Here is a 16,601-nt window from a genome sequence, read left to right as displayed (position 1 = left end):
AAAACCAAAATATTTTGCGGGTAGCCACATTTTAGCAATACGACATGTATTCCCCTGCCAACACAAAAGGACTAATTCTTCATAGTGAACTCCTTACTAACTTTCATTCCCATATTTTCAAGTATGAAAAATGACGAATTTTTGAAAAGAGCCGGAACAAATGTTTTTTAGGGTTCCGTACCTCAAAAGGAATAAAATGGAACCCTTTTAGGATCACTTTGCTGTCCGTCCGTCCGTCTGTCCGTCAAGACCCTTTATCACGTAAACGTGCGGAGTATGATCGAGTTGAAATTAAAACCCTAAACTCAGGTCAATAGTCCCGGAAGCTGTGAAAAAATTCGAACTTCTAAGTTAGTCATTAAAAAAGTGTTTCCATAGAAATCGTCTAAACAGAAAAAGTGAAAGGGTACTTCCGGCTGTCCTAGAAACTTGAAATTTTGTATAAAGATAGCTCTTATAGCAAATTTTATTCCCCTTATAGCGAAATAAGTAAGAAAAATCTGAAAATCGTAATTTTTCATGTCTGACTGTCTATGTCAATAAGCCATCTAAAATGACCCCCCATTGCGTACATTTTGCTTATGAGCTTAGAATGGGCTCTGCTAACACTGGATATTCATAAATACCTATGCACGGAACCCTTGATGCGTGAGTCCGAGTCGAATTTAACCGGTTTTTTTAGTTCTTATCGAATACCTAAATACTTAAATTACTGGCACTTGAGGTATCCCATCTTAGGCCTCTAGGTTGGCAACGCATCTGCAATACCCCTGGTGTTGCAGATGTTTATGGGCGGTGGTGATCTCTTACCATCAGGTTACCCACTTGCTCGTTTGCCATCCAGTCAAATAAATAAAATAAATAAATAAGAATACCTACACAAAGATTCATCAATTTATCTGTGATAATGACGACGTTCCATATAAATTTTCATCCCCTATTTCATCCCCTCGCGGGTAAAATTTTCATAAACCCTTGAACAAATATCTATTTATTTTACAAAGTGCCCAAATGCCAAGTTTCATAAAGAACCATCGATTTATCTTCGACAATGTCGACCTTCATATAAATTTTCATCCCCTATTTCAGCCCCACACAGGAAGAATTTAAAAAAATGCGCGAAAATATATCTATTTATCTCTTATCACGTGGCCAAATGCCAAGTTTCATAAAAACCATCGATTTATCTTCGACAATGACGCTCTTACATATATAAACTTTCATCCCCTATTTCACCCCCACACAGGAAGAATTTTAAAAAACGCGCGAACAAATATCTATTTATCTCTTATCACGTGCCCAAATGCCAAGTTTCATAAAAAAACATCGATTTATCTTCGACAATGACGATCTTCCATATAAACTTTTATCCCCTATTTCACCCCCTCACAGAAAGAATTAAAAAAAAACGCGCGTACAATGTCTATTTATCTCTTAATCACGTGCCGAAATGGCAAGTTTAATAAAGATTCATCGATTTATCTTCGATAATGACGACCTTCCATATGAACTTTCATCCCCTATTTCACCCCCTCACAGGTCGATTTTTTAAAAAAGCTCAAACAAATACAGACTTATTTCTTATTAAGTGCCTAAATCCCAAGTTTCATGGTTTTATTTTTGACAGCGGTGAACTTCCACCATATAAACTTTCACCCCCTATTTCAACCCCTTAAAGCCTCTTTTTCGCGATAAAAGATAGCCCATGTCTTTCCCAGCGTTTAGCTTTGTAACAGAGCGGTTTTTGCGTGAAAGCGTAACAGACAGACAGACAGACAGACAGACAGACAGACAGAGTTACTTTCGCATTTATAATATTAGTATGGATTATTATGATAGCACATTAATGCCGCATATACCTATAGGATGACTGGGTTATCGACCTATTCCTTGAAAGGGCTTATTTTAGAGCTTATTTTCAAATTTTTTAGTCAGTAAACCAGGGATCGAAATTCAGTAGTTTTAGTTATTCGATAGGTATGAACCCTTATTTCCGAAAATTTAAGTGTCTAGGCTTTTTCTACCGAAATACCTGAACATATGAGATAAATGTGAGCAACATCCTTGGATCCCGTAGTTTGGAATTGTAGAGATTACGGATATTTTAATTACATATCTACAACTAGTGAAAAAAACTCACCTGTAGATATTTTTATCACTTACTACCTAACACAGACCTTAATAATTAGTGCCTGGGCGACCGAGCTTTGCTCGGGCTTAAACTCGATAATTAGCGTGTTTCCAAAGATAAGAGCAAGATACATTGATTTGTCATCCCCGAAAACCCCCACATAGCAAATTTTATCGAAACCGTGGGAGCCAAGCGTTGCGTAGCTCACGCATCCTCTCGCTAATTTAGCGTGAGCGTGGCGATCCTAAGGCCCTTTTATATCCTCCGCGAACTTCGCACTAGTTGCGCTTTGATTATTTTTATATATGTCGGCGGCCGATTGTAAAATCCGCCAGATAACGAAATTCCTAGGCATATCGTGAAATGGCGCCATTTCATGCATTGGCTAAAGGACATCCGCCATATCGTTCAATACTCACCGTTTAACGATTTGCCTAGTGACGTTTAGGCAGATCGTGAAATTCCTAGGCATATCATGAATCGTCGCCGTTTCATGATTTGGCTAGTTCAGGCAGATCATGAAATTCCTAGGCATATCATGAAACGCCGCCATATCGGTTCTGGCACTTCGCCGGCCGCTGCCGCGGCACGCTCGCTTCGCTCGCTCGGCTCGTGCGTAGTGGTCACAATTCATACTAATCACTCCTCGCTTCGCTCGTCGTGCCCAAATTTTTCTTTTTTTCAGCATATCACGATGTGCCCGGTATAAAGCTAGGAATATCGACGAATGCATTGCTCTAATCGATCTGCCGTATTGTTTCTCAGGCACATCATGATATGCCTGGCCAACTTTTAGGCATTTTATGAAATGGCGCCATTTCATGATGTGCCTAGGAATTTCGTGATATGGCGGATTTTACGATCGGCCGCCGACTTATATACAATTTTTCTGTAAATAAATTTCTTCTTCTACTTCTATACAATCAATTAGGGTGTTTCATTCAACACAACTAAACATACTTAAAATACAATACAATGACTTCTTATTGTACACCAGAAATAGTAAGCACATAATCTCGCATGTCAAGGTGTTTGGGCAGTAAAAGCCTTGGTATACTTATATATTCCGGAAATGACGGTTAATTTCGATCCCTGGCTTACTGACTGAAATTATTGCAAATATAAGCTCTTGAATCCCTTTTAAGGAATAGGTCGATTACCCAGTCACCCCATAGGTATACGTGGCATAAATATGCTATCACGTTTTAGAATCGTGATATCTCGGGAATGGTAATTCTTAGCAAAAAAAGGAAAAAGACCATTTTTGTAGATAATTTTAAGATCTATTATTTTGGCTTCGGCTACTTTTTGATAAAACTTACCATTTTCGGAAAAAAAACAAATAACCTCAAATTTTGAACTTTGACCCCGAATAACTTTTTGCACACATGGGATCAATGGGAACTTTTGACACTTTATTCCTAATAGTGTACCCAAGGTCTCCACCAAAATTCAGCTTTGTCGGAATTTATGAAAATTGAAATGTCTATATTGAGCGGAGTAGAGGTTGCTCACATAATCTCGTATGTCAAGGTGTTTCGGCAGAAACAAAATTTGGCAAAAAAAATACTGACATATTTCGCTTTTCTGTATCTACCAGTAAATTCCCAACTGATGTCATGACTATTATTTCAGTATCTGATGGGTTAAATGACGCCCCTTTTTCGCACCGGAAGTGACTATTTTTTTGGTACTTTCGGCAAGTTCCGCCGCGACAGACTATCAAATTCCGACTCAGCATCAGTTTTATGGGAAACCATTGAGCGTTTCATCGCGGTATCAAGTAGGTATAAAATTATGCAGTCCGCTTTCCGTCTACAGAAGGAGGGTCATGGGGGTCATGACCCCCCCTCCCCCTGGGCTGGGTCCACGACCTAGGTGGACCACTAATTAAAAAAAATATTAAACAATGTTTTTATATATTTTTGTCACAATATAGATTTTGTGTAAGTACCTTCAGTTGGTATTTAATTTGTTTAATATAATAATACTTCTATACTACTTCTGCATCTATTATGATCAAAGTAAAATTATAACTTCTTTTTACTTGACTACGACTATGTGACACCCATGGCGCCAAAGCTGAATCCGCCCTTGGCCGGGATACCATCTTCTTAAGATACCTAACATATGCGTAACGGCTGTTTTTGGCATTAACTAAATATTCGCCTTTGTCAACGATCACCATGTGTAAGCTCATTTTCCTAAAGAGAAAAGTGCGGTTTACGCTGCGAGCGGAGCAAGCTCCATAATGACTCGTTAGTTAACTCGCAATTGTTTGTGAAAGTGTATCCAGTTTACTGTTGCGGTCCAAACAGTCTCCACAGAGCCATTTTGAAGGATGATTCCTTTTTCTGATTTCTTTCCAAAAATAGCAAATAGTCATACTAAGAATTAAATATTTTACTTTGGTTTTAAGAACATTAAACTTATCCCCTGTTTCACCATCCATTGATTATCTCTATCTGACAGATAAATGTGATGCCGTCTCTGTTTGTTTTGTTCGAATAGACGGAGACGGCATCACATTTATTAATCAATGGGTGGTGAAACAGCCCCAAAGCTCATAATATTATATCATAGAATTGCTAGCTTATGAAAATGAAAAATAGACCAAATTACGGAATGAAAGTGAAATTGACCTTTTTTTTTCAAGCATTGCATTTGTGTTCTTAACTAGCCATTCTGCGCATATTCGTCTGCGTCCGGCGCAATATTTGCATCATGCCATGAAGGGCTCATTCAAACTCAGGCTTTCGGTAAAGAATAAGTATAAAACTATCGAGTGTACTATGATGCACCAATACCGCACCGCCAACTCAGAAATCTTACCTGCGCTATGAAAAGTAGATTATACATATTAGTCAGTGATAGTCTGATAGTGTAGCGTTCCAGAAGTGGACTGGTTTTCTAGTCCTAGAGATTACGCCTTTCATATATACAAACTTGACACAAACAAAGAAACGACTAAACAGAAAAAGTTTTGTCTCTATATTATATTAAATGGTATAGATAAACTGCTAGTTTGGGCTGAGGGAGATCCGAAATAGCAAGGATGAGATGCATACCTGCCTTTCTTATGGGCAAAAATAGAAAAAAACATTTTGCACTTCCAGATTATTTCAACACTACATATTTGTAGGTACCAATCATGGAAATGTTTCAGTTGCCTTCTTTTATGATAGGCTGATAGCCACTAGCCCAGATCTGGACTGGGACAAATTTTCCGTATAATGAGGGTTTTTAAATGTAACATAGCTTATCAATAGAAAAAAAAAATGTATGCGTGAAAATACAAAGTACTAAATATTTAAAAGGCGTTTACGTTATCTATAAGAAATCGATACCAAAATTCTCTTCCTGCATAACTAGGACTTTTCTCGCTAGTTGGATCAATATTACGTTAAATGACCCATATGGTTTTCAGGCTAGAAAGTTAACGAAAATGGATAGAACGGAAAGAAGATGCTTCTAGAACAAGACTGTTAAAGCCCTATGTTTAGAAATTGATCCGACGAATCCAGCTCTACAAAGAAATATACATTTAAGGGTCTGGTTAACTAATTGTAAATTATGAAATGAATGGTTGGAACCAATTGCTTTAAGGTGTTTAATTTCCTATTCGAATCAGATCCGTGACATTATTTTATCTGTTCGTTTATCTGTCTGTGTTTTTACCTATTCGAATGTCTGAGGTGGAAAATAGAAAATAAATTTATTTACTGCGTTTTTTGCGGATTTAGTCATTTTACCTATGTTTATCAATTGCCTACTACAAATATTGGTTACCAATTATTGTTAAGAATTTAAATGAGACGAATTTATCTACATTATTAGGTTAACTAGTTATAATTCGATGGGTCCTGGCTCATTCAAGTTTTTAACATCGTCCAGATTTTTTTATTGATAGTATTATGGAAATTGAAATGAGGACCAACCAATACGCTTGTTGCGTGAAATTATTTTTAAAAATGTAGTGGTCAAATTTTATGTACTTGTTCAAATAGAATAAAAAATTTGATTACAGAGTTGAAGAGTGTGTTACAAGGTTTTTTTAGCAGACTTGTGTTGTTCTTGATTGGATGGACACAGTCAAGGACCCGCACATACTTAATTTATTGTAACATGTGAAAACTTATCCCTGTTTAAATGAATCCATGGTTTTGGGTCTCCCCACATCTATCAACGCAGAATCGGTTTTAGCTGATCAAAAAACGCTTTATGTCCTAAGAGCGACAAAGAAGTCTTCCTTTGAAAGTCGTTTCGCGTCGGCCGAGCCAATCGACGTCTTTCGCTCTTATTGCATGGATATAAAGAGTTTTTTGATCGTCTAAACCCGATTCCGCGTCGACAGGTTTGGGGAGACCCTAAGAATTACTTCCTTGGTCATAGAACTTTCAACGCTAAAGTGCGCACTGTAAAAAAACCTTACGCTGGTACTACAATCTGCTATTAATAGGAGCGAAACAATTATTATACTATATATTATATTAGTTTTCTGATAGAACAGTTCTTAATATATAAGTTAATGTGTCTACTCCAATAATTATTCGTGATAGACTTTTATATTCCTTCAAAACGAATTAATGTTTATGACCGGTTTTTAAAGAAAATAAAAGTCTATAACGAATAATTATTGGAGTAGACACATTAACTTATATATTAAGAAGTGTTCTATCAGATAACATTATTAATTTCCATTCAATTTTTATGGAATAATCGAGAAAAACTAACAAAAATGCAACGTTGCCAGCTCAGCAGGTATAAACGCTCTTAACAGTTTGTTTAATTTTTTTAAATGCTCTTTTCGTTATGTAATATTCTTGTCCTTTTGTGGGTGGGGCTTTGAAGCGTTTCAACCGCCGTAGCCCGTGTGTTTCGAAAATCTAACGATAATGTCTATGTACTAAAACTAGTTTCAATTCTGCGACCACACGCCACTCATCATCAACCCACGTGGTGGTGGTGATTGAGATTTTTAGTCGACGGGCAGTTTATAAGTTGAACTTCGTAACACATGGGATACGGCGGTTAAAACGCTTGAAAGCCCTATCCTCGTATGTGTTATGTGGGGGCTTATTTATACTATCTTGCTTTACCCCCATAATATTAAAACTAATGCTCTAATAAAATACATTTTTTTTTTGTCAAAAATGATTGTCTTTCAAGACGGTGTTTATTGCCTTTTCAGTTTATTACACTGAAAGTGGTAAATTCGTTTCCATAAAATTGCAGTAGCTTAATAACTTGACGACGTGCAAATTTTTATCACTAATACTGTCATTGATTAATATTTTTATGACAATGTTCAGTTTTACGTTAGGACAAATTTAAATTGTTAAGAGAGACTTCAGATATCATTTCTTTTTTCATAGAAAACAATCAGGTCCAGGATATATTTATACCAATATGACTTATATTATAAATGTTTATTAGTGGTTAATTGTGCTAGACAGATACTTAAATAAGAAAACATTACTAAAGAATATGACAGTTTATTTCAAGTATTAATATTTCTGGAATGTTTTAATTCTCGTACAGTAAAAGATAAACTATAAAGGTGAATTATGCTACATTTACAAACTCGCTATACTCGCTACGTTGGCGCCTTGTGAGTAGAGACACAATTCATTTGATTTTGCTGCCAAATACATCATTTTTGCTGTTTTTTAAGATTAATACATTTCATGGAACCCGACCTAGGACCTAGACCCGATTGTCCGTGCCATTAATATCTGTCGCTATTTGGCATAAAACTGCACTCGATTTATCGTAGGAACCCACGATACACGATTTTGATGAACGTGAAATCGGCGCTCTGTCAGTTAATTTTGTCATCATTTATTAAAATACCTAGTTATGAAATCCTGCACTGATAATTATATAATCTTAGAATGTGACAGAGCATTTTCACTCATTTGTAATATAATAATAAACTATTGACGTTGACAAGGGTATTTTGGGTTGATAGTTAAGAATGTTTATTTTGTGTATGACATGATGGCATACAAATAAATGGCACAAAATATTTGTGATGTCAATTTGTTACCACAAAAAATCTAAAAAAAGTCTTTTTAGGGTTCCGTAGTCAACTAGGAACCCTTATAGTTTTGCCATGTCTGTCCGTCTGTCTGTCTGTCTGTCTGTCTGTGTCCGCGGGTAATCTCAGAGACCGCTAGTACTAGAAAGCTGTAATTTGTGACATGAATATACATATCAGTCACGCCGACAAAGTGGTACAATAAAAAAAAGTAAAAAAAGGGATAAGTTCGCCTTTGTATATGTATATCAATGTTTGTCAATTGTGTTTGTTTACTTATTTGTACAATAAAGAGTTTACATATATAAAATATGTAAAACTGTACAGTTTTAAAAGCTGAAATTTGGCTTAGTGCTATAGGTAGAGTCATTCACGATGACGCGTGCTGTGGTTTTTATTACAATGTCATTAATGGCTAATTTTGACAAAATCACGCGTCTTCGTGGATGGCACTAGGTATAGGTAGCGGTACGCCAAAAAAAACTGCAAATGGTGTTAAAAGCATGACAATCGGAAGGATTGATCTTTAGTCATACGAATCAATTTGACCCGTAGCACAAAAAAAAACAAAAAGGAGAGGAGTTATGACGTCATATTTTTTTTTTGTAAAAAAAAACCTGAAACCTATCGTGATGTATTTAATGAAAGGGCTTACTAAGCCGATTCTAAAAATTTATCACATCATTGTATTTCAGTCACTTGTTTTAAATTAAAATAAAAATCATTTTCAAAACTTACCAAGTTCGGGTTCCTCCAGATATGATGCGGTTGATTCATTATTTGTATTATGTACCTAAAATGATAGGTAATAGCCTCATATCAAACCCCAAGAAAGCAATTTTGAAAATATTTTCATTGGGTTACATTACAAAAGGTTTCAGAACAATTTTTTTTGTCCCTTAACAAATAAAATGACGTCATTCCTAACTCCTCTCCTTTTTTTTGTGCTACGGGTCAAATTGATTCGTATGGCCTATAGATCAATCGTTCCGATTTTCGAACTTTAAACACCTTTTGCAGCTTTCTACTGAATTTCGGGGTGTACCGCTAGCACTATTATTTGTCACAAATCTGGAGCTACATAAAAATGAAAACCCAAAATACGGCGCGAGCTGAATCACAGCCTATCCTGGGACGGCCGTTTAGAAAAAAAAACAATACCTCTCCTTGAAGTCGGGTAAAAAATACTCATCGACGACATATTATCACATTCGATGTTATCGAGGTTAAGACATGTTAGGTGTTAAGCTGCGGGACTGCCAAATACAACAAAGCATGGTTCAGCGTTCCAGGAAATTAGGGTACCTACCTACTTGTCCGCATCATTCAATCCGCACTGGGCCCGTGTGGGAATTACGGCCTAAGCCTCATTCTGAGTGAAGGCCTGTGTTGATGCGTAGGTATAAAGGATGGGATAATGATGACGGTGGTGATCCGCGTTATTAAATGATAGCAAAAATATAGTTGGGTAAAGCATGAATTGTACAACAAATTGCATTTTTTTTCTTTGGTCGGTTTCTGGTACCAAATTACCAGATAGTTATGTAGAAGTTAACGAGAATAAAAAAAGCTGTGTAAACTATTATAATTAGGCATACCAACGTGTAATAAAAATATCAAAAAAGGGGATTTTCAGTAGGTAGTTATGAATAGCAAAATCAATTAAATAAGTTATAAATGCACACGTTACGGAGAACTAAATGCTAGTCAAGAGCTCCGTACAAAAAAGGTCGCTGATAGAAATATGACTCGTGTTATTTCGCAGTTGACTTCTGAACATTTTAAAATTGCCGCGCAGATCCATTTGCTGGCTGGCAGATGTTTGGGCACTTTTGCCGTCGCGTGTAACCGACCTGATATGGAAGAATTCGTGTCCGGCAAATGATACAGCGTTATCATTATTGCGTGTCTGTAGTTAGCTAAATTTTTAGTTGGGACATAGGTATAAAACATTTGAATAGAGTGACACAGATTCGTGATCTTGGTGTTGTAATGGATAGTAAACTAACTTTTATTCCACATGTTGATAAAGTTCTGACTAAATCCTACAAGCAACTTGGTTTTATACTGCGCGTTGGTAATAGTTATTTATGATACAAGTGCGGAAAGTAGGCAATTTCCAACGAGTGGCGGAGAACTTGAAACACGAGCGAAGCGAGCCGGCACGAGTTGGGAATTTCCTACTTTTGACACGTATATCATACAACGTTTTACAATGCATTAAGCGAGGAAAAAAATCGAGGCAGTGACTACATCATTTATTTGCCATACTCCTTTTACTACAGTAGCAGGCAGTAGATATACATACCGATATGCACGCCAAACCAAAATCGTTAACGTATATACTTTATTAAACCATCTTTCATAAAGATCATTGACTCAGAAGATTAGAACAGCTACAGCTACTAATGATAGGTAAAGGAGACTTTGTTTTAGTATCGTGATTTTTTATGATTAATTATTAGCCCTTTTTGCTTGACATTTTCCACACTTATATTGGCTAGTCCTTATCTCCTGCACGCTCCTATAATGCTAAATATCAGTGCAACCCGTGAATAAATCCGTGTAATAGTTAATTATCATCAAGTATATGTATTATGTATCTAATCTACCAGCTGTTAACAAAAAGTTACCGTAAATCCGAGATTTTTCAGCTTTGGAACTGTAAATTAATCAAAATTGGTTCACTAATTCTAATAGATAAAAGCAAATAAATAAGAATAAGACATACCGGTAGATGTTATAATATCCATGTGTGTAGAAGTAGATTATTCTATCAATTTAAGATGTTTATTAACTTAGTTATGTATATTATAGTTCACGTATTTTGTTCAGCGTTGAGTTTGTCACTGACAATATGTACTTCGTGAAGGACGTAAGGCGGCGTAAAGTCAGATATAAATTCATCATTTAAACTCTTCATTTTAATTTACTCATCAAAAATTAATTCACCGGACTGAACTTATGGACATTACTTTGGCGGGGTTTCATGACAGGCGCGAACGGGTAACTATGATTGGTTCGTGCTACGTCGTGCGCGCGCACTGGAAGCTCATTGGTTAATTTTCGAGTGCGCGCGCTTGACGTCGCACGGTCCGAATTGGACTCAAGAATTTATTTCCTTTTTTTTCATAACTTTAGACTGAATTAAAATACGAGTTTACATGAAAAAAAATAATTAACGTTCTCTTTTCTGTCGCGATTAATCTGTATTATCTTATCAGTAAATATTCAGTTGGTTAAATCAAACGTTTTCTTATTTGTTCAAAGCCTAACTATAACGACTCTTTAGACTTATTTTTTTAACAATAGTTTGGACATAATTTGGCAATTTAAAAAGTTACTTTACCGCACAAGTGCGGTAAGTAAAATCCTTACAACTTTACGGCACACTTGTGGATGCGTACAGGAATCACTAATTTTCTATGGATATGTTAACCCACGTCAAGAGGCACTTTCCGAGCACGTGCATTGTAAACCATTTAAAAATTCTTTGACTTATAAAATCCTATATAACAGTTTTGTCCGCAGCCATCTTGATTTTGCGTGTGCTGTGTGGAAACCTTTTCATGCTGTTCATATAACTAGAACCGAAAGATTACAAAAAAAAATCGTTAAGTCGCTCGACTACAGAACCGGACATTTTTACATATACTACGCGGATTCAATTCAGCGTCATTCTCTACAGACGCTTAGTGACCGCCGTGATTGCGTAGACATTGTTCTTTTATATAGTTTTGCACTGTCAATTAGATGCCCCTTCATTGTTACATCAAATTCGTTTTAGAATTCCGCGTCGACGAGAGCGCCCCTGTAGAAAAAAAAGATTTATTTTCGATACTTCGAAGTAGAATCTGTTTTGGTCGTAATATATTTGTAAAGCGTGCTTGTAAATTATTAAATGACAGCGATAGATTCAAGGACATCGATATATTCAATTGTACCTTACGCACCCTAAAGAGTGCTTTTAAAAAAAGCTTAATAGATTCTCGAGTCTTATAATTTCAATATTTAAAAACCAATTTAGCTTGGAATATAACTGATATATAGTCAATCAGTTCGATTTCGGGGCCGCCGCGAAACCTGGTCATTTAAACATTCACGTCATTCATTAAATGTATTAAATTTACCTGCTTTGGTAGGGTTCCGCGGTTACCTGGTGATCGGACTGTCCTGGTTATAGTAATCGCGATATAATCGTAATTTGATAACTTAATCTTTTTAACTACATCTGTTCTAAATTTATCTAGCCACGTTTATCTTTTGTTAATTAAGGAAACTATAGGTCTGGTTTATAACCCATAATTTAATTTGATTTTATTTATCTGTATGACTGTTTGTTTCTTAACAAATAAATAAAAAAATAAATAAAACAAAAGGCAAATAAAACCATAGAGCACTTTAAATAAGGCTTTTACATAGCTACCTCAAATTTTGATTCTATGTGCCGTACCATAAGAAAAAAATATACCTATTTATTATTTATTCTACATAATTAGCAGTCTAGCTTGCATTTGTCAAATTTTAAAATCATTTTATAATCTGTTTTTTGATATATTTACGCGGCCAATCGTTGTTTGCGAAAATGTGTAACCTGAAGCTACTATTTCTTCGCAGCTGTGTGCTGCTTCGTGGCCTTGGATTAAAGATTAGGATGCCGGGGCAGCCTCTTTCAATAAAAATCGTAATCATATGTTGTGCTATAAAATAAATATTAGTTAACGAGATATTTTAATAGTGATTCTAAATCGAAATTCCTTTTCAAAGAAATTTGATATAATAATATGTATTATGCATTCCTAAGATGGGTTTACGAAATGGGAAACGGCACCGCTTGAGGGCTAATAATTTAAATGTATTTTGTAAACTGTTCCTAGTGTTAACCTTTTTTTATGCACAGAATTTAGCTTTAGGATTGTTTGAAACTATATCCCTAGATCATTTCGACTCCCCTTTGTTAACCTATCTGTAGAAAACAACATCTTTTACCAACGAAACTCCGTATAAATGTATGTACAGAACCTGTAGAAGTCACTAGAACATACGTGGTATTATGTAGTCTAAGCTACAGAAATTGCTTTTTCTATATCAGACACGAAATTGAATTTTCAATGAATATATATACCATGTTCACAAATTTGTTAAAAGTTATATTCGAGCATTTTAACCGCTCGGGTCAAGCGTCATTATCCTCCCAGGAATATTGCCACAGTGGAAGGACGGATAGCTGCAACTATAAATAAACTAAACTTAGCAATCGTTACTATTTTGTCGATGTATTACGTCTTCATAAAAAGTTCACTGAGCGTCATCGTCTGTTAACAATATTTACTGAGAGGATAATAACGAAAAAATCGTTGTAGAAACGCTGAATGTTTACTCAGGTACGTAGTTGAGGTGGTATTGAGCTGTCAGAATAAGTGTTAAGTTATTAAATAACTATTTATTTCAGTCTTCAGCAGTGGCATCTAATTCCTTACTGCCTGAAGAAATGGTAAAAATGAAAACAGAAGATCAAATTTTAGCCCAGCTACGAGCATCTCAGAATGCAGGAGCAGTGCCTAATATGCCATTTATTAGTGAACAAAGTCATGTACCTATTCCTGCGCCAATCAAAACAGAGGAGGAAGTCTCTTCTGTTAGTGCAACACCAAATCTAGAAGAATTGCATAAGCTAATACAGAAAGATACGTCAAATGCAGATGTCCGGAAAAAGAAACCTGAAATGAAGGAAGATGTGCAGGTAATTTTTAAGTTACGAAATCTGAAGATAATTTTTTCATGATATTTTAAAACTATTCAAGACATAAGCGCACTTCTCTTTATTGTTGTACTAAATATTATCCGTTGTGTCCCGATCCCATGGGAATATCGGGATAAAAATTGTCTATTTGTTACTCCAGACGTCCAACTATCTACATACCAAATTTTATGCAATTCCATGCAGCTGTTTTGCCGTGAAGAAAAGTAACTAACATGTAGACGTACTGACAAACTTTCGCATTTATAATATTAGTAGGATTATACATTAAAACTTCCAGTACCTAATACAGAATTTCGTATGCGGCTTTTAATAGTTTGTTCTTTTCATAGACTAAAACTGAGAAAGCGAATAAATCAGAACAACCAGTTGAGATTGTAAAAACCAGTGAACAAGTGCAAACTAAACAGCAAGATGCAAAACAGGCTAAACAGAAAACTGAAGTTGAAAAAGTAGTCAAAACAAAAGAAAGCAAATCGAAAAATAAAAAGGTCAAAGAAGAAAAGAAGGACGATACAGCAGATACTGGTAATAAGGAAGACGATTTAAATAAACCTGAGGTAAGGCACTCGACTTAATTATTGCTTTGTAGATAGAACTACGTAAAATAGTTGTTTGAATTAAGGGTTTTACGCCTCTCCTTGTCCATATCCAGTGGCACACAGATGTACAGATAGCGCGCGAGTTGAATACAGAGCACAGGAATACGATAGTGTTGCGACCTTATTAGAATTAATGATGACGATTTTATCGACATACAGAAGGTATGTCAATAAATTTGTAAAAGAGGTGTTATTTTAATTATCACTTTTTTTTTTACTTTCGCGCTTTAACCTTTAATAAGGCAGAGGCGATTAAGCGACCACTTGCATTGAGTTGGAAACTGAACCTTATTGCTTTCAACATACGTCACAATTTACATTGTAATTATTGAAAATACGACTAGCATTAAAATATTCTTTGTCAGGTATGTATTCGATAGCTGCTTTTGATTCTGTGGTAGTATGCTGCAATAAATGGGGCTTTATAAAGGGTTAAACAAATAATTATTTATATATACAGGACTCTGATCAGGCATCATTAAAAAAAAATACGGAGTGCAACATGAGTTTTAACGCGATTGATATTATGTGTACGACGGCTATCAAGGACAAGGACAGCACTACACTAAAGGCGACTGAGGCGAGGCGTATGGATAGCGGGGGGAGAGGCTCCTGCTCTTCACTAAAGGCCCGACTGCATTTAACTCGCGCGCTATTTGTAGTAACGTGTATGTGGTGTTGCAGAGTAGCATAGGAATTTGTTTATTTAATGACTCTAAAATGTCATAATATAAATTAGGTTTTAATCGGGATTAACCATGTTTTCAGAAAAAGGCTCAAGATTTGTCGCCGTCCAAGACCAAAAAAGATGACAAAATGAACAAAAAAGAACTAGAAAAAGAGAAAAAGGTAATAACGCAGACAATTTGAGCGGCGTTTGTGGGAGGATTTTGACTGGAGTTCAGTAAATAAATTTGTGTTGAGTTATTATTTATGGTTATTGTCTATTTTGTGACAGGAATGGATCAAGGAAGGTTTTACTATCGTCAAGGGTTCAGAAAAGAACACGAAAGATAAAAAGAAGGCCGAAGATGTTAAATCTGCTGAAGAAGCCGAACGAAAGAGGTTATTTTATGTTTATGATGAAAGATAGTAATGAAATCACTAACGAAAATAAAGCAAATATTTGTTTTCTATTTTAAAAACTTACCTTTATTTGCTATTTATTTATATGATTTCAGGAAAGAAGAAGAAAAACTGGCAACAGAAGAGGAGAAAAAGAGAAAGCAGGCTGAATTGCTTAAGAAACAACAGGTAACTTATTAGCGTACAATTCTGTACATTTGTTACATTTTTTATGATTCACAAGAGCTTTGCAAATTCGACTGCTACATAGTGGAAAAAATAGCGCCATAGACGTATTGATCACTGTTTTTTCGCAACTACGTGTGTAAAAACACTACAGCCGCGCCACCTGACGCCAGAATATGATAATATATTTCACGCAGCCGCACAAGAGATCTGCCTTACCTACTTTTGTCTTCTGTTTGAATTCAACCGTCAATACTCGACATATTGTAAATAAAATATTTTCTCTCACATATTTAGTTTTGACCTTCTAAATTGGTGACGCCCTAGATTGGAAAAAAGACGCAGCCTTTCTTGGAAGTAAAATCAAGGTCCGTACACAAATCGTTTTCAAAAATGTCGACAAACAAAGACGAATTTTCCAACGCAATGTCAGATGTCGAACATAAAAAAAATGACGACAATATTTCCATTCGCTTCGAAAAATTTCGTGTTGGAGTAAAAATATCACCATTTTGGCCACAAGAACCGGCTGTTTGGTTTGCCCAGGTAGAAGGCCTGTTTGCGTTGTCCAACATAACGTCCGACGGCACGAAATTTTTCTACGTACTTTCACATTTGGAACATCAATACGCAGCGGAAATTAAAGATATTATTGTTAACCCACCCGCAACCAATAAGTACGTAAAACTGAAGAGCGAAGTTATAAAACGGCTGACAGATTCAAGAGAGAAGGAGTTACAAAAGCTTTTAATGCGTGAGCAGCTAGGCGATCGAAAACCCTCGCAATTCTTGGGACACCTTCAACATATCGCCGGT

General features: G+C 35.9%; 1 protein-coding gene across 2 annotated transcripts in view; it reads left to right on the top strand.

Moving 5' to 3' along the window:
- The window catches only part of Gyf (GIGYF family protein Gyf), an 88,818-nt gene that overhangs the window by 40,550 nt on the left and 31,667 nt on the right, over positions 1-16,601 (top strand). For both annotated transcript variants that reach the window (XM_074094916.1, XM_074094926.1), the window contains exons 16-20: positions 13,624-13,914; positions 14,265-14,492; positions 15,303-15,383; positions 15,493-15,599; positions 15,716-15,788. In XM_074094916.1, the coding sequence (XP_073951017.1) occupies positions 13,624-13,914; positions 14,265-14,492; positions 15,303-15,383; positions 15,493-15,599; positions 15,716-15,788 (780 nt within the window). The remainder of the gene's footprint in view (positions 1-13,623; positions 13,915-14,264; positions 14,493-15,302; positions 15,384-15,492; positions 15,600-15,715; positions 15,789-16,601) is intronic.

This window comes from Choristoneura fumiferana, chromosome Z (assembly GCF_025370935.1).
Source record: "Choristoneura fumiferana chromosome Z, NRCan_CFum_1, whole genome shotgun sequence".
In the NCBI taxonomy this organism is placed as follows: domain Eukaryota; kingdom Metazoa; phylum Arthropoda; class Insecta; order Lepidoptera; family Tortricidae; genus Choristoneura; species Choristoneura fumiferana.
Note: the sequence above shows the minus strand (reverse complement) of the source record. Positions and strands in the feature narration are given on the sequence as shown.